At 45.1% G+C, this 22419-nt stretch overlaps 1 protein-coding gene across 6 annotated transcripts in view; it reads left to right on the forward strand.

Moving 5' to 3' along the window:
- The window catches only part of LOC306987796 (adhesion G-protein coupled receptor G7-like), an 83414-nt gene that overhangs the window by 42804 nt on the left and 18191 nt on the right, over nucleotides 1-22419 (forward strand). For all 6 annotated transcript variants that reach the window (XR_013795247.1, XM_079592369.1, XM_079592367.1 and 3 more), the window contains exons 9-17: nucleotides 6279-6431; nucleotides 7666-7757; nucleotides 7880-8010; nucleotides 11496-11600; nucleotides 11700-11854; nucleotides 12248-12403; nucleotides 12765-12877; nucleotides 12964-13295; nucleotides 14564-14645. Coding sequence is in view for 5 of the 6 variants with exons in the window: in XM_079592369.1 (XP_079448495.1) it covers nucleotides 6279-6431; nucleotides 7666-7757; nucleotides 7880-8010; nucleotides 11496-11600; nucleotides 11700-11854; nucleotides 12248-12403; nucleotides 12765-12877; nucleotides 12964-13295; nucleotides 14564-14645 (1319 nt within the window). In the remaining variant the exon portion in view is untranslated. The remainder of the gene's footprint in view (nucleotides 1-6278; nucleotides 6432-7665; nucleotides 7758-7879; nucleotides 8011-11495; nucleotides 11601-11699; nucleotides 11855-12247; nucleotides 12404-12764; nucleotides 12878-12963; nucleotides 13296-14563; nucleotides 14646-22419) is intronic.

A 22419-nucleotide genomic window follows, 5' to 3' on the forward strand; every position in this document is an offset into this window, starting at 1 on the left:
ACCAGGCGGAGCATGTGGAAACCCCCAGCTGTCTGGCTACCAATGTCGTCGAATCCCCCTTGGCCATTGCGGCACCCGACTGGAAGCAGGCCCTCCGGGAAGAACTGAGGCGAGATGTTCAGGAACAAATGTCCGAGTTGTCCAAGTCTGTCATGGAAGAGCTTCGTCGGGAGCGCCTGCAGCCACCTTTTCACTCTCGGGAACGGGCTTACTCCGACGGGAATCGCCCTTCCGAACGCCGTCCTTCCCGGCCAGCAGGCTCCCGATTCCAGTGGGACGAACATGGGCGGCCCATTTGTAATGGCTGTGGAGAGTCGGGGCATTACTTTCGCCAATGCTCTGCCCGACGGGCATCACAAGGGGGTTTTTAGAGTCTCCGGCCACTGTGGGTCAAGTGGTCGGGACCCCCGTATTAGACCCCTCTTCTTCCACATCCCCTCAGGGTCGCTTAATAGGCCGCTGCCCAGTGGTGGTGGCCCAAGTTAATGGTCAGGAGATACATTGTCTCTTGGATACAGGCTCCCAAGTGACCTTATTCTCTGAGAGTTTGGCCCATGAGCTGTTTGGCACCAACGGTAGATCGCCTGTGGATGCTCCCTGGTTGACGCTGCGTGGGGCAAATGGACTGGACATACCATACGTAGGATATCTTGTGACCGATTTGGAGATCCATGGAGTTGTAGTGCCTCAGAAGGGGGTGGTAGTTGTCCGAGACCCGTGTCTAGGGTCCCATCGTGCCCTGATTGGGATGAATGTCATCTCGGATTGCTGGGAGGAGCTGTTCCGAGGTAGACCGGCGCGAACAGCTGTAACCCCGGCCGGACAGGAGTGGGACCGTATCAGGGCCGATTGCCGCCGGATATGTCTGGCTGAAAAACAGCATGACCGGGAGAGCACAGGAAGAGTGGCCTGCCGCTACGCCCTGTCTATCCCAGCTCGAAGTGAGGCTGTAGTCTGGGCCAGGCTGCCCCCTCGACGTTACCATCCGCAAGAGTGGGTGATGGTGGAGCCCCACGAAGAAGGTCCCAAGGTGGAGATAGCTCGAGGACTGGCAACTGTTCAGGGAGGCCAAGTCTCAGTAAGGGTGAGGAACACGAACCCCTTCCTTGTCCACCTGTATCATCACCAATGTTTGGCCCGGGTGACCTCAGTAAGACCGCAGCAGGTTCGTGAGCAGGGTGAAGTCAACTTTAAGCGGGTGAGTCCTACAGTGGTCGAAGTGGCTTTAGCGCGGGCCGGTCCAGGAGTGGAGGAGATAGGAGGATTGCCTGCTCACTTGAAGGGAGAGTCTTTACGGGGTGACGGGCTGGAGGAAGAACAAGTGGGACAACTGCAAGAATTCTTGAGGGGATGGCAACACCTGTTCTCTACTCACGAAGAGGACTATGGCCGCACGGATGTGGTAAAACACCAGATTCCCACTGGGGACGCTGCACCGAGCCGAGAGCGCTACCGACCTGTACCCCCGACCTTGTACTCGGAGGTCCGTACCCTGTTGCGAGGAATGCTTGACAGAGGGTTTATCCGTGAGAGCAGCAGCCCTTGGGCCGCACCAATAGTGTTGGTCCGTAAGAAGACGGGTTCCTGGAGGTTTTGTGTAGATTACCGCCGGTTGAACCAGGTAACCAAGAAGGATGCTTTCCCGTTGCCGCGGGTTGAAGATTCGCTTACGAGCCTCACTCAAGCTGCCTGGTACTCCACCCTCGATTTGGCCAGCGGTTATTGGCAGGTACAAATGGACGAGCGTGACCGGGAGAAGACGGCCTTTACCACCCCTTTCGGTCTCTATGAGTGGGACCGTATGCCGTTCGGCCTCTGCAACGCTCCAGCCACATTCCAGCGGCTGATGCAGCGTTGTTTGGGCAGCCAAGTGATGGATACCACCCTCGTCTATCTGGATGACATCATCACTTACTCTCCCGATTTCAAGTCCCATCTGGAACATCTTGGGCAAGTCTTCAGCTCCCTAGAGCGCTATGGGCTGAAGTTGCAGCCGGACAAGTGTCAGCTCTTCCGAAAGGAGGTTAAGTTTCTGGGGCACGTGGTCAGTGCGGCGGGGATCTCCGTCGACCCAGAAAAAGTGAGGGCGGTGCAAGAGTGGACAGCTCCCCAGACAGTGCGCCAAGTTCGGTCATTCCTGGGCTTCGTGGGCTACTATAGGCGATTCATTAAGGGCTTCTCCAAAATTGCCAAACCCATTAACCAGCTGTTGGGAGGCACGGGTCGAGCACGGGGTCGAGGGTCCCCTTCCATTTAATGGGACCCCGCCTGCGAAGCCGCTTTCCAGCAGCTCAAGCAGGAACTCTTGCAGGCCCCGATACTGGCCTATGCCGACTTCACTCAACCATTCATCCTGTACACCGATGCTAGTCAACTGGGGTTGGGAGCCGTGTTGGCGCAGAAACAACAAGGAGAGGAGAAAGTCATCGCCTATGCAAGCCGAAGCCTACACCCCGCAGAGAAGAATGACTCGAACTACAGCTCCTTTAAACTCGAGCTACTGGCCATGAAGTGGGCGCTGGGTGAAAAATTTAAAGATTACTTGTGGGGAGCCAAGGTACGAGTTGTCACGGACAATAACCCGCTGGTGCATCTACAAACGGCCAAACTAGGGGCAGTGGAGCAACGCTGGGTGGCGCAACTGGCCAACTTTGACTATCAGATCCAGTACCGGCCAGGGAGGGAGCACACCAACGCTGACGTGCTATCCAGGTTACCGGGTGAAGGATCGGCAGGCCATACACCGGCCTCAGGACTGGGGTCCGACGAGGGATTGATGGTGGGAGTTGTAGAGGCCCCAGGGCAGACGCCTGAGGACCCCCCTCCGTGTTGGGGGTGGGACCCACAACGATGGAGACTGTGGCAGGGCGAAGATGGAGATGTGTTGCGGGTACGGACATGGTTGGAACAGAAGACCTGGCCCGAGGGGGCGGAACGTCGAACTCAGACCCGAAGTGTGCGAGGCCTGCTGGGACAGAGGGAAAGGCTCTACTTGAGGGATGGGGTGCTCTGTAGGACGCTCCAGGACCCCGGCCGAGGAGAGGAGGTTTGTCAGATCGTGGTCCCCGAAGGACGGAGGCAGGCTTTGCTGGAGGCGTATCATGCTAGGATGGGACATCAGGGGCAAGAGAGGACATTGGCCTTGTTGAGGCGACATTTCTACTGGCCTGGGATGGAGGGTACCACCAGGACTTACCTTCAGAGATGCCCACGTTGCACCTTGTTCAAGTCCAGGAGGGAGAAACGGGCACCGTTGGTCCCGATTCAGGCCAGGGCACCTCTGCATATGGTGGCAATGGACTTCCTCACCCTGGGACGGCCGGTGGACCAGATCCAGAATATTCTCGTTGTCACCGATCTGTTCACCAAACATGCTTGGGCCATCCCCACTATGGACCAAACTGCCCTGACCACTGCTAACGCCCTCTGGAAGTACGTGATCCAGCCATTCGGATGCCCTGAAATCCTCCATTCAGACCAAGGGGCCAACTTCGAGTCAAAGGTGATTCATGAATTATGCCAACTGTACGGATGTAAGAAGACCCATACGACCCCTTATCATCCTCAAGGGAACGGGGGGTGTGAACGATTCAATCAAACATTGCTGGGCTTGTTGGGAACCTTGGAGGAAGAGCAGCAGGGCCACTGGGCTGATCGGCTCCCAGCTGTGATGCAGGCGTACAACAATAGCATACACAGTACCACCGGTTATGCCCCTACCTACCTGATGTTCGGCCGACATGTGAGGCTCCCAATGGATATGCTCATGGGAACCACTGGGGGAGAAGAGGGAAGTAGTCTGTCCGACTGGGTAGCGAACCATCACCGACGCCTCCAGTCCGCATACGAACAGGTCGCTGGCCGGATTAATCAGGCGGCGTTAAAGAACAAGAGATTGTATGATAGGACGGCCCGAGAAGCCCCGCTACTGCCCGGGGAGAGGGTGCTGCTACGGGACAATCGCCGACAAGGGAAGGGAAAATTGAGCAACCGATGGGAGGCCCAGCCATACGTCGTTCAGCGACAACCCCATCCGGACCAACCTGTGTATGCCTTACGGCCCGAAGGGAAGACGGGCCCCGAACGGGTGTTACACCGTAACCTGATCCGCCCTTGCCCGAATTACCCAAAGCCAGTGGTAGAGAACCCACCGGCCGAGACGACTTGGACGCCCCCGCTGGTAGGATGGGCAGTGATCCCGAGGGGCCTAGGCCTAGGACCCCGACCTGAAGCACCCATCTCCCCACCACGACCTGAAGCACCCATCTCCCCACCACGACGTTCTCAGCGAGAGAATCGGGGTCAGCCTCCAGCCAGGTACGGAGACTGGGTGACTGGAGACCGTTCTCGGGACTAGAACGGTTTGGCAGGGGGGTATGTCACGGGGTGACAAATAATCCCCGGAACTAATCCCATCAGAGAAGTGTTCCCGCCGGGACACTTTTAGTGTAACACTGTCCCCGGGCCGGTGTGTGTGTCTGTTGTCATGACAACTAAACGGCAGATTGGCAACAGGTGTGGGGACTTCACTTTGAGTGTCTGATTGAGGCCACGCCAGCATTTTGAGAGGATAAAACACAAGGGGAAGAGAAGGTTGGTGTTGTTGTTTCTTCTCCGTTGATCTGGAGTGTTCTCTCTCCGCGTTGTGTGGTTGTTTCTTTGTCTTCCCCCGGCGATCTGGTGTGGTTCTCTCCCGTTGGGAAATGTTTGTGGAGTGTTGCAGCTGAAGGACCATCGTGAAAGAAGAGGAGTGTTGCTTGTGGGATCCGAGGGCAGTTGTGAAGAGTGGAATTCGTCGTCTGGACTGGGAAAGAGTGAGATGAGTGATTGACAAATTGAATCTCTTAAACGCATGTTTTCTACACTAAATTGGATACTGGTTTGAAGTGCTTGGATCACGTTGTATACATCGCACTGAGTGAAATAGACTGATTCCTTGTCGATCTCTAGCCTCCCCCTCGGCCATTGAAACCAGCGAAGTGAAGCCGCTTGTAGTGGTGAGGAAATTATTCACCGCATCTGTCCCAACTCTGACTATCATCGGCTCTTCAGATCGAGACCTCTGGGTGAGTGTTGGCCTTACTTTGCACTTGAAGAGTGGATTTGTAGTGCTGAAATTGACGTTTCCCATCACGTTGCATGTTTGGAATTGGACTGTCGTGTGTGTGTGGAAGATTTACCTTTTATCGCCGTGCACTCCCCATGTGTTATGCTGGTCTACCGTCCATCATAAGAGTCTAGCGAGATCGATTGCAGTCACCTGTTGGATGTCAGAAGGAAAAGCCCCCATGTGCACACTACACGTGAGAACTGGTTACCTCTGCTTGAAGTTTGTATGCTGTCTGTCCCAGTGAGAACCCTGCTCAGCTTGTGACTTTGTCCCCTGCAACACACGTGAGAACTGTTTACCTCTGCTTGAAGTTTGAATGCTGTCTGTCCCAGTGAAAGCCCTGTTCAGCTATTGACTCTGTCTCCTGCCACCCATGTGAGAGCTATTCACCTCTATTTGAAGTATTGATTCTGTCTGGGCCAGCCAAAGCCCCGCTCCGCTTGCGACTTGAGTCTGCTGTAGCCCTGAAACCCACCTGTATGGTGCGAAGTGCCCGCCCTTTACAACTCCTGTGAGCCCGGATCCACCTACTCACCTGCGATACTCACCTGTGATACTCACCTGTTCAGCGAGTTGGCACCAGCGCCAGAAGGAAGTAAGTCTGACCCCCCACTCACTTGTGATACCCACCTGTTCAGTACCTACCACTGTGAGTTGGCACCAGCACCAGAAGGAAGTAAGCCTGACTCAATTACTTACCTGCGATACCCACCCGTGCAGTACCTACCACTGTGAGTTGGCACCAGCGCCAGACGGAAGTAAGCCTGACTCATTTACTCACCTGTGATACCCACCTGTTCAGTATCTACCACTGTGAGTTGGCACCAGCGTCAGAAGGAAGTAAGCCTGACTCATTTACTCACCTGTGATACCCACCTGTTCAGTATCTACCACTGTGAGTTGGCACCAGCGCCAGAAGGAAGTGAGCCTGACCCCCCACTTGCCTTGGATTCCTGGGAAGAGGAAGGAAGAGGAATTTTAGATTAGGATTTTCAAATTGTTTTTATATTTAATAAAGCCTGTCATTCTTTTTATTCCTGTCTCCTGCCTCCTCCTTTGACACGCTCCTCAGGGTGATCCTGGTCTAGGGGTGGGTGCAGTCTGGCTTGGCCCACCTCGACCTGTGACAATTGCATAATTTTGTTTTGTTATATATTTTTAAATGAAGCTTTCTGGAGCCACTCAAGCCGATGTCCTCAAATTAGCCTCCAGTACCCAGATCCTCACATCCATACCAGAACGGCTAACAGCCCACGACATCACAAATGCTGTTCAAATAACTAACAACCTGCTCTCCCGTGATGGAACTGCACAAAGCACGGTACTTATTAAGCCTTAAACAGATTAAAATAATTATTTAAAGTCTGCTGTCATGAGGGACATTTCCAGATTTTCTCAATTTAAACTGTGTGTGTGTGTGTGTTTGTGTGTGTGTACAGTACCTGTTTGGAAACATTATCTTTTTAATGTTTTTTATAAGAAGTCTCTTCACCAGGGCTGTGTTTATTTCAAGTAAAATATTGCTAAATATTATTACAAATTAAAATAACTGATTATTTATATTCAGTATCACATGATCTTTCAGAAATCATTCTGATATTCTGGTTTGATGCTCAAGAAACATTTCTTGTTACTACTTATTCAACATGTTAATGTTTTATTATTATTATTATTATTATTAATAATAATAATAATAATTATACAAATAATTATATATTAATTGTATTATTATCAGAGTTCATTTTTAAATGTAATCTTTTAGGGTAACAATATAGCAAGACAATTTGTACTTGCTCATGTTCATATCTTTTTTATTTCTCTCTTTACTCTGCACAACTTGTTTTTTATAATTTGCATGTTGTTATTATTTCCATATGCAGTGTAAACATTGCATGTCAGTTTCCCAATATTCCAAACTTCACATGAACTAGACAGATATACTAATTTGACTACTCCAGGTACACCACAGAAAACTATACATAATCAACCATGCAAGCACATTTTTTTTTGCACTCCATTGCTAAGGTTTTTCTACTCAGCACTTATAGTGAGATAAATCACACCCATCTCCCTCATATAACCAGAAGTATGTCTGAAACATTTTTATAATACTACTGTACACAGATAAGCAAAAACATAATGACCACCTCCCTAATCTGCTGTCGGTCCTCCGCATGTCATCGGCCCTCGGCCATCGTAGACACTCTGGTCTGAGCTACGCAGCCGCATACGCAGCTGAGTGTGATGCACTGTGTGTTGTAGCCAACCTTGGGTGCCCAACACCCTGTCGCCGGTTTGTGGTTTATCACAAACTCTGACCCAAACGCAATCAAATTCAATCAGATTTTTATTACTGCCCATTTCTGCTGCATTCAACATGTTGATTTACAAAGATTATTGTTTGTTTACCATCTAATCTACCCAGACCTTAATATGTGGTCTTGTTAGAAGATGATCAACAATTGCTTCACATGTGACCGGTCATAATGTTTTGGCTCATCAGTGCTTATTCAAACTAGAGTTGTTTTGAGAAACTCTTTTTCTTCATTATTCAGGAAATTGCAGTGTCAGCAGTCGCCACAGTCAGTCAGCTCCTGAGCACAAGTCATGGGATGTTCTTTTCTGTTGACCAAGATGCAATAAATAAGTAACAAAACAATTCACACTTACTGCACTGACACTGACATGCAGAACCATCTCAACCAAATTCATAAGCACTTTCTTTTTGTCTGACTTTGTCTGTCTGACTTTTTTATTGTGTTTTTTTAGACTAACACAGACTCTACAGAAACTCTCTCTGCGTGAGAAGTCAAATCCATTGCTGGTGCAACCGAACATGGCAGTACAGTCGCTGAAGGGGCAAACTCCAATCCGACAAGTGCAATTAACCTCTTATAAAGGCAAGTTTGTGCCCACTTTGAAGCTTAAATATACAACAGAACAAAAAAAAAAAAAAAAGGTCCATTCACAGCATAAAAATGACAAGATTCCAAATTGTAAAAGTGTTTATGACCTTGTAGAACTCGTTCTACAACGCTCCGACTTGTACCACTAGGCCACTGCAGATTCATTTAGGCGTTGGTAGTGTTACCATAGAGATGCACGATTACGAGTCCAAGGACAGCTCAGAGTAGAACGTCACATGTTGCAACATGGTGTGAATACAGCAAAAGAGGAAGAGTCAAATCTAATCAGGCAATATGATGGTCATGAAGCAGTCTTTTTATCCACTGCTGGTCAAAAATGTGGAATATTTTAGAAATTTGAATATTTTCATAAAAAGTCTCATGACTGCTGCCAAGGTTGCCATTTTCTCCAGGTGCCTCTAGAAATATTTTAGTGGTACCTCTGTTTTGTGCTTGAACAGTTTCAAGCAGTTCAGCACTAACTGCGCATGTTATGTGAAAGACGTCCTGTCATGGGGATCGAGTCCAACTTCACACAGAGAAAAAATATGCTCTGCACTAGGGAGAGCTTGCTCTTTTCCCAGTTGACCCCAAGTCCCTGTGCGCAAACAACAACTCTTGCGAGTGGGCCAGTCGTCGAGGTAGTTGAGTTTGCGAATGCCCACTTCCCTTAACGGTGCAGGGGCAGCCTCTGCGACTTTCGTGAAGACGGGAGGACACAGTGACAACCCGAAAGGGAAAACTTTGTACTGGTATGCCTGTCCCTCTAAGGCGAACTGTAGAAATGGTCTGTGCCAATGAAGGATCGAGACATGACAGTACATGTCCTTCAGGTCTATAGGCGCGAACCACTCTTGGAGTCTAACACTTGAGAGCATGTGTTTCTGTGTGAGCATCATGAATGCTTGTACAGGGCGATACAGAACCGGACTGTTCTGATGATCCAGCATGACGGGCAGGAAAGCGCAAGCCAATATGTCCTGACTCTGTACTAGCAGCACCAATGGAACCATATTCCATGTGAGATGGGTAGCGAGGGGGAGCAGGGGTTGCCACGTCGGGAGGTTTAGCGTCCCTTAGCACTTGTGGTGAATGGTGTGTCAAAACACCTACTCTGCTCACAGGGCCCATTGTCCAAATCCTGGGGCGGGCCTCTGTTCTGGCTGAAAAGGTGCCTTCCACGACTGAGATCTCCAGGAAGAATGGGACATTGGCTGTGCGTCACGCTCCGACCCCGGGAACCAATCATCCATCCACGAGTGTTTGGTTTGGAACAGAGCAGAGGAGTCCACTCCATAAGCCCACCCTCCAATGCTGTGATTGATAACTCATCTTCCTCATAAACCCAGATTAAGAAATTAAGCTCACCCCTGGATGAGCAAACCTAACCGGGGGACACGAGTGTGCTGAGGAACAGGAGGCCCGGATTATCCCGGCAGAAGTTCTCCCATTGTAACCTACAGATCGTCCTGAGCACCTGACGCCAAAGCCTCCTACCTGGAGGTAGAAGGACCAGCACAGAAAGCAGCTGAGAAGACTCTTGGCCTCTTGAAGAAGTACGAGAGTTGCGTTCCCATGGGCATGCTCTCGTAGTGAGCACATGACCCATTCATGAACACGGTTTCGCATGAGCACGGCCCATACAGTGAAAACATCACTTGTGGCCATCCGAGAGAGAGAGAATTGTCTGCACCCAGAAGGACACAGATGGAACGGCATCTTTAAAAAGATGTGATCTGCCATGATTCACTCTTTTATTAAAGGGCACCTATTATGGAATTTTGAAATTTACCTTTCATGTAGTGTGTAACATAGATCTAAGTGAACAAAAACATCCTGCAAAGTTTGAAATATGAAAGTGCACCGTATATAAAGTTATTGTCTTTTAAAAGTAAGAGTCGACTCGGAGTCATTTTTATGAATCGTTAGAAGACCGAAGCTTTTTCTCTGACTAGATGACGTCAACTTGTAAAGTTATTTCAATACGATACGCCCACTTATTGCCTCCAAGGCCAGGGGAAAATATCATGGCGACGAGACGCTGTGTTCTGAAGTGCGGCTCAAAAGACAACTTTTTTCATCTGCCCAAGGAGGAGCATTTGAAGACTAAGTGGCTACAATTCATATAACTATACCACAGAAGTATAGTCCGAGCCTTGTGCTTTGTTCGCGCCATTTTGAAGACGATTGCTTTTTAAATGCATTCAAACTGGGATTCGCGAGCCGGCTGATATTGAAGGAAGATTCATTTCTAAGTGTAACTTATAGCATCAGCTTCCTCCTCCGTATCACAACCTGTAAGTGTTATTAATAATTGTTGCTTTTATATTTTATGTAGCATGCTTAATAATTATTTTGTTTGTTGTGTAAGCACCGTTTAGCTTCTAGGTCTTCAATGGATATTGTATTGAGATATGTGAAGTGTTTGTCGTTGTTTTCGGAGTTGTCTAAAGAATAGAGTAATACCTCGTAGTAACGTAACTGCATTTTTTTTGTGTAAAAACGTTATGTTTATGCATCGGGCTAACGCAAACAAAGACTGATTGTGCTTTTACAATATGAACTCTGGGCTATGCTCGCTAACATAACATTAAATTATTTATCTTATTTTTCGTTTTTTACTACAAACTATAAAGCAGTGGACTATAATCATTATTATAACACAATTTAATTGATAAAAGCATCATTGTACTCCGTGTTAAAAATAAGTATTATCTCTGTAAACACTGCTGGGTCATCTGACCAATCAACGCAGATTAGCGTCGCGCAGAGGAGGGGTTTGAAAAACGAGTCGTTGAACGATTCATTTGGGAGTCGGTGAGCAAATCAGGTAAAAATAAATGCATATTATACGACAACAAAAGTGTTTTTTGTCATTGCATGCACGTAAAACTGTTGTTGGGGACTCCCTAAACAACATTAGGAACATTTTAAATGTCATAATAGGTGCCCTTTAAGGAAATGGCCTCTTTCTGAACACCCCTGATGTACCCAGGGGAACTCCCTGCACTTATCTGTGCAAACGCTGAGAGAGACCGCTGATGATTGCTCTGGTTCCGTACGCCAATTTCATTGACATTTTCTGAATACATTAGAGGTATTTGGGGCACCCAAGAGTGACCCCTAGTATCCGTATTTCAACTTCACAACTTCAGAAAGGGAACTATCAGTATACTTGTAGTATAGTTGCAGTACAAACGAAAAATGTTGTTGTCTTTAAAGTTTAGTACTGTTACACTTAAAAATATACTGTTATGCACTAAAAAGTGGGCCAATTTAGTGCCAAGTAGTATTGAAATAGTACACTTAAAAGTATACTACTAGTGTATTGATACTTATACATAAAGTAAAAATATAGGCTACTTGAACTTTACTTAAGTATACTGAATAAAACTAACTTGAATTATATAACACATTTTTTGTAAGGGTTTGGACAGTTAGCGTGCTTCTAACAGTCATGTTTATCTTCACTTCTTCAGGGCAGAGTGATACCTTTTTACCTGAAAGAATAAAACTGGATACGACACCGGCTGAGATTTCCAAAGATAACATTGACCTTCAAATGAATGTCACGTTCAGTAAAGGTCTACTTTCCCCCTTGTTGTATTTTGTGATTATTCCACATGAAATTATCAGTAGAAAGTGATGTTTTAACTATAGTAACTTTGTCCCTCTTTCTGTAGATTTTGATAAAGATGTTGGGTTTGTCCTCTATGATAGCGATCAGTTCTTTCAGTCAAAACACTTTCATCCTTCTCTGGATACCAAGAGAAGAGTAATATCTGCTAACCTTCAAGAACATCTTGAATTTGACATTGAGTTTGCAGTCACACCATCGGTGAGCAGCTAGTCCAACATCACACTTCCTTCTTGGCACGCTTTTGTGGTTTGTGCCTTTATGTAGTTTATTAATAATGAAATTAGAATTCCTCAGGTCTTACACTCATAGAAATAAAGGTTCCAACATGAGGGTTTGGTTCCCTTAAATAACCTTTTTTTCTTAGTGTAAAGAAACTTTTAATATTCTAATGAACCATATTTTACTGTAAATAACCTGTAAAGGTTCCATAGATCCTTAGATGCCAATAAAGAACCTTATTTTGAAGAGTGTACCACTGAAAGGAAGCATTTTTCTAAATAACTATAAAGTGATGTTCCTCGTTATCAAACACATTGGCAGAGGTCGGCACAGGTATGGTATTCATGAATTAATACATTGTTGAACTTTCAGGTCGATTCCACACTATCCCTCAACGACTTTGCATGTGTGTTTTGGAGTTACACTAAAAATGACTGGAGCCCAGAAGGCTGCTCCAAAACAATGAACCCCTCAGGTTGCAGCTGTAAACCGAAAACAATTGAAAATACAAACTTTGCCATTCTGATGGTGAGATATATTTGTAAAAGGATGTAAATATCATTGCTATTTGACTTAAATGGGTCAGTTACACTCTAAAAAATAAAGGTGGTTTTCAGAGCAATGCCACAGAAGATACATATTTGCTTCACCAAATAACCTTTAACTGAACAATTCTTAAAAGAACCATTTTTTTTTCTTAGTGTAAAGAACATTTTTAATAATCAGTAGAACCGTTCTCCACATAAAACCATTGTGCAATAAAAATGTTTCATGGAATGCCAATGAACCAAAGATGCCAATAACAAACCTTTATTTTTAAGAGTGTAAAGTCTATGATACTGTGAATTAAAGTCCATTGCAACTAGAATTTTATTGTCATTTTCTGCAGGCATTTGATACCAACTATCAGTATTCTGAAGCCTTGCATTGGATCAGCATCATCGGCTGCGCTCTGTCTGTACTGGGTCTGACAGTCACAGCTGTGTACCAAATCATAACCAGGTAATGGCTTATAGTTTACACTGCATAATCACAGCTATTTGAGTGATGAAACTTTTTATAACTTATATTCATGCACTTTGCCACAGGAAGTCAAGAGGAAGCAGTCCTACTCTGCTAGTTGTGAGCATTTGCATGAGCATGACGGTTTTCTACCTTCTCTTCATCTTCGGCATAAACAACCCTGTCCAACATTTGAATGTGGCAAAGTTGTCTGATCAGAACATAGTTCCTGAGTCAGACCATCACAAGTACCCAGATGAGGGTCCCTGTACAGCATTTACAGCTCTGCTTCAGTACTTCCTTTTGGCCACGTTCACTTGGAACACTCTCTACGGCATTAATGTGTTCCTCCTCTTCAAAAACGGAGTGTCTGGAACACCTCCATGGTTTCCAAAGGTCTCCTTGGCTATTGGATGGGGTAGGGGACATTGAACAAAACACTCATGTATCGTGTACTGTAGTTTATGACTAATGCCTTGGTTTACAGTATGGGTTAAAACGATATATGCGTAAATGTATCAACTGGTATAAATATTCAAGTTTTTATTGCGGTTATGCCAGTGTTACCTGGCCCACTTTTCTGCTGCTTAATCATTAAAGGGATACTTCAGGATTTAGAGCATTAATCAGTAGAAAATCTGCAGTATTTTCAAATTACCCTGCTTCCCTCCCTCATATCTGAGACAAGAGATTTATGTATTTTTTTGTCTGTAAAAATCCTCCGATGACGCAAAAATCGTCAATTTGCGTCATCGGAGGCTTTTTTGGCCAGAGGCTAAAAACTACAGCCAGTAGAAGGCACTAGATCAGCATGTTTTCAACCCGCCCATAGAGGGTGGGATCTCACTCACAGAATGTACAAATAGTGTCACAAATCTTTTTTTTGGAAGTTAAAATAACTGTGGAGCTAACTAACTGTTCTGTGGAGAAAGCTGAGTAGTAGGGGTTACCATCCTCTTTTCCCCGGACATGTCCGGCCGCCGAGATCGTCCGAAATGTCCGGGATTCGGCTTTTGCTTTCTGCAGTCGCCATTCATTGTTTACATGCACACTTTTAGTTTAAATCTAACTGAATTCATTCCGATTGGTGAATCTTAATTTAGTGTTTACATGAACGCTAAACAAGTGATGGGTTAATGTGCTTTTTAACAGATATGAGACCGGTGCGTCTCACAGGTGCCGCTTATCAGTAATCACGCCACCGGCCTCGCGTCATTCTCCCGCGGCCGTCAGTCTCGCCCTGCTCGCCACAGTAAACATGATGAATGGCAACTGTAGAACGCAAAAGCCGAATCCCGGACATTTTGGGCGGTCTAGTCACGGACAGACTTCCCGGGCAGACTTGTCACAGAGACTCACTAGTAGCCTAGCCTTGTTGTTTAACTGTGCTCTCTTACCGGTAGGTGTAGCCTCGTAGGGCAGTGAAGCAAGTGCATTCTGGGAGTTGTTGTCTTTCATCCACATGAGCTACAAATACATTTTCTGGCTTTTCTCAGTCTAGAAGGCTCCAAATTCAAAAATAATTTCACATTTCTACTACATAAATTACCCATTTTAAATACACATTCATCTTTACTGCATCCTGGGTATTAACTGCAAAATCAAACATAAGACTAAACCCTAAATATGAAATAATATATCCAATATATAATGTAATTAAGTTTCAATGAATCTTTTTCTGTTTAGTTCTACCTGCTTTTATTGTTGGCATCTCATTGGGTTTCACCTACAGTGTGAAAGAGCCTTTAGGTTATCGACAAGAAGAGTTGTAAGTAACAAATATTTCCATTACTTTTATGCCCAGACTCACAGACAAGGCTTAAGCCTAGTCCCAGACTAAAATGCATATTTGAGCTGTTTTATGTCAGTGCCAATGTTTTGTCTAAATATGCACACTAATGTTTTTTCAAGGCACCTTTAAAAAAAGCTACGTAAATGCCCTATATTTAAGACCTAACCCTGGCTTAATCTAAGCCCTGCCTGTGAAATCAGCCCTTAGGATAGTTCACCCAAAAAGGAAAATTCTGTCATCATTTACTCACCTTCACATCGTACCAAACCTGTAAGATTTCATTCATCTTCAAAACACAAATAATGATAATTTTAATGAAATCTGAGATATGTATATCCCTCCATTGACAGTCTACGCAACAACCACTTTGACACTTTGAGCAGTTTAGTCCAAATTTGATCATATATGATGAACAGATTGAATTTAGGCTTTTATTCACATTTGAACGTTGTTCAGCGAACATAAACAGAAGCTCAAACATCCTTGCTTGCATTGTTGAGAGTGTCAGACTCGAGTGAAATCCTCCACTGTGTCCCAAACACTCAAGACTGGATGATTGGTATCTTGGGGTGGGGAATGCTGAACAGCAGCGTCCCAATCCAGTGCCTTTGTTCCCTGGAGGTTAATGAGGAGGTCACAAAGTTGTGGAGGGACCTTTTTCTGCCCGAAACCATTCTGGCGCCTCCTCCACACCCTCGATGGTTGGGTGGCCAAAGGGTACGCGGGTATCCCCCCAGTGGAGCGTGCCATTGCAATGCAGCTATGCCTTCAAAATACTGCCGTCTGGCGAGGTAATCCGTATCTCCCATTCAAGGCCTTTAAGTTTCCGTCCGTGATTACGGCCAAGGCTCCGCCTCTTCCCTGCACGCCATGGCCCTCCTGCAAGTGTATCAGGCCATGGCACTCAAAGAGTTGCACGAGGGTAGTTCTGACCCAGGGTTGATGCAGGAACTGCCACAGCGACGGAAATGACCCTACGTACGACGAATGTCACTGCGAGATTGGCTCATTGGATTGTGGATGCCTAGTCTTGGCATTTCAGGCCCACCACTGGCCATGCCCCCTTGGGGTGAGAGCTCACTCCACTCAGTGTTGCCTCCTCCTGAGCTTTGGCACACGGTGCCTTGCTGGTAGACATATGTAGAGCTGCGGGCTGAGCTACACGGAAGAGGTGTCTGGTGACCCAGAAGGTCAGCCCCTGTGATAAACTAGGTGCCCACGTGTTGGGATTCCACTACAGGTGATCCCACATGTGTAATCTTCCACGGTATGGCTTCCCTGACGGCGAGCCCGCGTCCTTCCAGTGATTGCAGCAGTAGTTGACTCTCTCTGTGTCAAGCCCTGTCCTTTCTCCACCCCACACATCTCACTCGCCAATGTCTATTGGTTTATTTAGTTTACATTCAAATGTGATTGGGTTCTCAGGTGACATCCCAATTCGTCAATCACCTGGCATAATGTCTCCGTTCCCTCCTTCAGGGAATGAGGGTTACATTAGTAACCAAGACGTTCTTGCTAAAGCTCAAGCATGCTGCATAACACAAGAATGAAGCTCATTGGTTATTGCTGAAGCTCAAACGTACTGCATTACATGAGAATTAACCTCATTGGTTCTTGCGGAAGCTCAAACGTGCTGCGTAACACAAGAATGAAGCTCATTGGTTCTTGCTGAAGCTCAGGTGTACTGCATTACACGAGAATGTACCTCATTGGTTCTTGTGGAAGCTTAAACATGCTGCGTAACACATGAGAATGAAAACCTCATTGGTTCTTGCTGAAACTCAAACATGCTGTGTAACAGGAGAATGAACCTCATTGATTTCTGTCAGGACCACTATCGTCAAATACAATTGACGATTAGCATACAGTTTGGATTCTGGGCGAGAACTCCCTGCGCATCCATGCAGCCTAGCATGGATAAGAGCAGGGAGGGCAGAAATAACCCACCAAAACAAAACCATATGCCAATATCCCCCAAACCCAACTTACAGCGCAATCTGGATGCTTTTGTATTTACCTAAGTGAACCAAGGCAACAAGCATGTTTTCAATATCTGAAAAGCTTGAGCAAGAGCATGTTACCAAAATACCGGAAAGCCTTAAGCAACAAGTATGTTGCCCTTACCTGGATGACCTAAACGAGTATGTTGCCAATAAGCCATAGCAACAAGCATGTTGTTGATACCCGAATTCCTTAGCAGTAAACATGCATATTGCAATGAATGACATACCACCTGAAATGAAGAAGTGAACATTGAGATATCAAAATGAATCAGCTGCTTGCTTGCTTGCATCCGCAGTCCAGTTCCAGTTTCTTGAGTGACGACTGCTAGAGATGAGAGATGGAGATCCTTTTCAATTATCATTTTCATTGGAAATAAGTCACAATACTGAAGTAATGCTGGTGAAAACTTCCAGTTCACACAGAATTAGCAACACATGTCATTATACAGCTGGATGATTTAATGCAACAAGCGTGATCGTAATGCTGATACTTGGATATATTTAGGCACAAATATGTAGGTTTGAATAAATTCCAATCACTAGACAAGTTATTTGTTGACGTGTACTGTGTACACGGTCACCTGTCAATGACGTCATAACCTTGTTATACTTGGTTGTAGTTTACTTCTAGAAACTAATAAATTGTTTATTTTTTGTTATTTGTTTTTTACACACTACCCCCACCACGACTATATATTGGTCTGAGCTGTCGACACGACAGATCTCGTCACAGTTGTTGTTGTTGGTGCGTCCTACGATGTGAATAGAGGCCGATCCTTGACGCACATGGCCGGCCACAGGCGCCACACACAAACTGGCTAGATGTTGTTACAGATGTTGAGGCATTGTGCTTTCTGCGTCTTCGTTTGTCTACTGCAGTAGTGATTCGGCTGAGCTCAAAGGAGTGTATGGCAGTATGGCACTGTGCTCGCCATGATGTCCTGTCGGCAGCCATCTCTTCAAGGTCATTTGGGTCCATGTTGCATAGTTTCAAATTGGCTTTGAGGCCGTACTTGTAGCGTTTTAGTTGCCCTCCTTGAGAGCGCATGCCGCTCTGGAGCTGGCCATAAAAAACCTGCTTCAGTAGGCGTGAATCTGCCATGCGTACAACATGTCCTGACCAGCGAAACCGCGCAGCAAGCAGGAAGGCCTCAATACCAGTGATGCCACAGGTCTGAAGTACCTCAGTATTTGGAACTTTATCCTGCCATTTGACATGTGCAATACAACGGAGACAGCGCATATGGAACTGATCAAGTTTGGTAATCTGCCGGCGATAAATGGTCCAGGACTCAGATCCATACAACAGCACTGGGAGGATATAAGGCAGTCCCTTATATACTTCCACCTTTGTGTCCAGCCGAATGCCGTGCTCATCCCATACTTTCTTGGACAGTCGACCGAAGGCAAAACTAGCTTTTGCGATGCGGGCACTGATGTCGGAGTCCACTGTCGTATCAGCTGCGAGAATGCTACTGAGGTAGCAGAATTTGTCAACGGCCGCCAGCACTGTCTCACCTGCAGTAATTACCGGTGGATTGGAGTTTGACTTATTCACCGCTTGAAGCATGACTTCTGTCTTCTTTAGACTGACAGTAAGCCCAAACCTAGAAGCTGCAGTTCCAAAACAATCGAATAGTGACTGAGCTTCGGTAAGGGTGTGCGCCATCAGTGCACAATCATCTGCATATAGGAGGTCACGCAGAATTGCTGAATGTGTCTTTGTACGAGCCTGAAGCCTGCGTAGATTGAAGACGCAGCCATCTGTACGGAACTGGATTGGAATGCCCATGTCGCAGTCCTTAAAAGCCACGGACAGCATCATAGAAAAAAAGATGCTGAATAACAGTGGGGCAAGCACACAGCCCTGTTTGGTGCCATTGGAGATGCCAAATGGGTCAGACATTTCACCATCATCCAGCACCTGACCAAGCATGCCATCATGAAACGAGCGGACGATATTAATGAATTTCTCTGGACATCCAATCTTATGCAGAATGAGCCAAAGCCCGGTGCGGGAAACTGAGTCGAAGGCTTTCGTGAGGTCAATAAAGATCATATAAAGATCAAGGTGTCTCCTGAATCTGCCTAGCAGTAAACACCATGTCCATAGTACCGCGGCCCACACGAAATCCACACTGACTTTCTGGGATGATGTCACTGTCATGAATGTGTTGTTGGAGGCGGTTCAGCAGAATTCGTGCCAAAACTTTGCCTGCAATGGAGAGCAACGAGATGCCACGATGGTTGTCACAGCAGGCTCTGTCTCCCTTGCGCTTGTAAATAATCAATGCGTCTTTAAAATCTTGAGGCACAGCTTCCTCGCTCCATATTTTACCGAATAATGCATTGAGTGCGGCGAGAAGCAGTGTTGTATAAAGTACTAGAAAGCAATACTTGAGTAAAAGTACAAGTATGGTACTAGAAAAAGACTTTGGTAGAAGTAAAAGTTACCTTTTAGAATATTACTTAAGTAAAAGTCTTAAAGTATCTGATTTATACTGTACTTAAGTATGAAAAGTAATTTTCTGATATTTAATGTACTTAAGTATTTTAAGTAAAAGTAAAAAGTTTTTTTTTTTTTTAAGCAAGCGGTTAACTTTGATTGTGAACTTTATTGTGGATTTCTTATACTAGGCATACTATTAACTGGTACAACCTGCTGTTGTTTGTGTTTTGTAGCCTGTAGCCTGTACTGTACTTGTGTTATCGTCATAGGCGTCGATTTCGGGGGGGACGGGGGGACGCGTACCCACCAGATTTCGTCATGAGTCATTTTGTACCCACCACTTTTTAGGGTCGCTAGTAGGGCTGTAACGATACACCAAACCCACGATTCGGTTCGTATCACGATTTTTGACCCACGATTCAGTTCGTATCACGATTTTTGACCCACGATTCAGTTCGTATCACGATTTTTTGGGGGATTTAAAAATAAAATAAAAAGAAATTCGGTGCTGATGCAGTGGTGACCCGTTCATGTAACATATAGGCCTAAGGGTGACGCTGCCAATAAAGCACCTAAAAGCTGCCACAAAGAACTGGCAAAAGTAATCTGAATATGTCAAATACAGCAAGGAGACATTTTTATTAATAAACAAGTGTTTTCTGTGTCGCTGCAAAGATGAAGTTGACGATGAACGCGGCAGAGAGAAATGCACATTTCATACGGATAACATAGTTTTCTTTCGTTTTGAATTGTTCTGTTTAAAAAGTATGATTTCAAGCGTTCTGTAGATAATATATATATTTCTCAGGTCTGTGAGGCAAGTAGGCTGTGCTGAGTTTCGGTTCATTTATGAGACGAGCTCCAGTTCATGCGCAGGCGCCTCCGTGTCGTCGTGATATCTAGGCTATTATCTGCTTTACTTATTATTTATTAAATCCAGGCAATTGGTTGATGAAACATTGATTAAAATTAAGATACAATTAATACAAAACGAAATTCACTTTAAAGAAAGGCTTTGTGCTTTCTGATTGAGGTCTGTGAAAGTTTTAAAGCATCTTTTAGTGCCAATTTCAGAGCAGTCACGTCCGTAACATTGTTTTTTCCTCATAAATGCGAACTACATAAAATTATTAATAAAATTAATATTTTATGTTCTGTGGAGCTCGTTTTATTTTTTTCTCACGTTTATATTCATTTCTGCTTAAATAATGAGTGTATGGAGGAATATAGCCTATTCCGCGCTCAAGCGCATGCATAAATCTTGCCGCAAAGCACCGGCAAAAGCAGGCTAATGATAATATGTCTGAAAAATAATGAGACATTTTTATTGTTTATTAATAAAATATATATTTCTAAATCAGTGTCGGCTCTAAACATATCTATATACATATCCACTGTAAAGTGGATGCGCCTTTAGATAGAAATGCACCTTTCATATGGATTACAGCCTAATCAGCCGGTATTTGCTTTCGATTCAAATTTTTTCGTTTAAAAGTGGATATTTCGAGCTTTATATAGAAATATTCATCACGTTTTTGAGGCTATACACTGCATTTCAGTTCATTATTGAGACGCGCTCCAGTTCACGCTATGGAGATAATTAGGCTATAGCGCGCCCTGTTTGTTTTATTTTATTTTACAAAAGCACAACGTTTTCTTGTAATTGTGAGTTTACCCTAATACAAGTAGGCTACTTGCAACTGATGCGTTATTCCTTTTGGACCTCAAAAAAGATTGAGTATTTAAAGTTGTTTCCTCTGCTGATAGGAAAATGCAAGTGTTCGCGCCGACGCCTGCCATGCAGTGCGCGCTCTACACTCCGCACACACACGATGGCATATGCACCTAATATCCATATAGGCTAATAGCGAACATTTATCTAGGTTAAAGTTAGAGCGAGCTGCCATGCCAGATGGATAAGTCCTTTTCATGTTTAACAAATCAAATCATGCATTTTCTACCTACCGCGAGTAGCTATAAGCGCTGCACCAGTTTGAAAAAGGTAAAAGCAGTAGCGAGGGGCCCCACTGATGTTGCTGCGTCTTTATATTAATATTTCTGATTGTTTAAATGATCAGCCCTCGGGGGCCCCCTTAAAATGCGGGGCCCCAGGCAATTGCCGCCTCTGCCAGACGGAATGCCATACTAGGTTTTTGTGAAACGCCGCCACTGCATAGGCTAGTAGCTTGCAGAGCTTACATTAGTAAGCTTCAGGACATTGTCTTTCAAAACATGACCTAAGCGACGATAAAAAAAATGAATGCGTCATTGTACCCAGCACTTCTGAAAATGCACTTCCGAATGCGTCTCTGTCCCCAGCACATTTCAAACCAAACTGACGCCCATGGTTATCGTTTATCTCGCACTGCATGTAGGCCTACTTTAAGTTAGCTGCTCTACTAAGAAAAAATCAGTCTGCAATCGTGCACTGTTCTGTACAGCCTTATAATTCATTGTATTTTTCAAAAATATAATTTTATATTCAGTGCAATAGCCGTACACAGGGTTTTATAAATACAGAGGTCCCAAAAGTGATCTTGCTAGGGCGTTCGGGGGCATATTATTTTTCCACTGTCATTGGCAAAAAACATATGTATATCTGTGTTAAATAGGAATCCATTGTAATAAAGTTATTCTCATTCTGGGCACAGTATGCAAAAGGCTATTGCTCTACCTGCTCTCCTCTCTCATTTCCATCTCTCGTTCTTCTTCCCTCAGTCTCTTTATCTTTACCTGTAAATCTCCCCTTACCGAAGATGAGCTTTGCAAACGGATTATTTATGTCGGTCGTTTAAAACTTCTATAGTAAATCAGCGGTTTAGTTTAGCCACTTGCATCTTATCTCGTAAAGCGTCGCGTTTGGAATTCGCGCGCGGCCGCGGCTCGCGCTTCCACGGGTTCAGTTAATGCATCCTCCTCCATGGCAACAAACAAGCTTTACGCTGAAATAGAGCGTGCGTCATGCAATCTAGGAGCGGTGATTCGCCAAACCTCAAACCCACATTTCTTTTGATTTTATTTTGTAGTAACGAGTAACGAAGATGCTTAGTGGAAATGTAGCGGAGTAAAAGTATACATTTTATCTAGGAAATGTAGTGAAGTAAAAGTAAAAGTTGACATAAATTTAAATAGCGAAGTAAAGTACAGATACGTGAAATTTCTACTTAAGTACAGTAACGAAGTATTTGTACTCCGTTACATTACAACACTGGCGAGAAGTGATAGTTCGCCTTCCTTCAGCACCTCACTTGGAATGCCATCAGAACCCGGGGCTTTACCAGAGGGCATCTGCTTAATC

The sequence above is a fragment of the Phoxinus phoxinus genome, assembly GCF_949152265.1.
Source record: "Phoxinus phoxinus genome assembly, chromosome: 20".
NCBI lineage: Eukaryota > Metazoa > Chordata > Actinopteri > Cypriniformes > Leuciscidae > Phoxinus > Phoxinus phoxinus.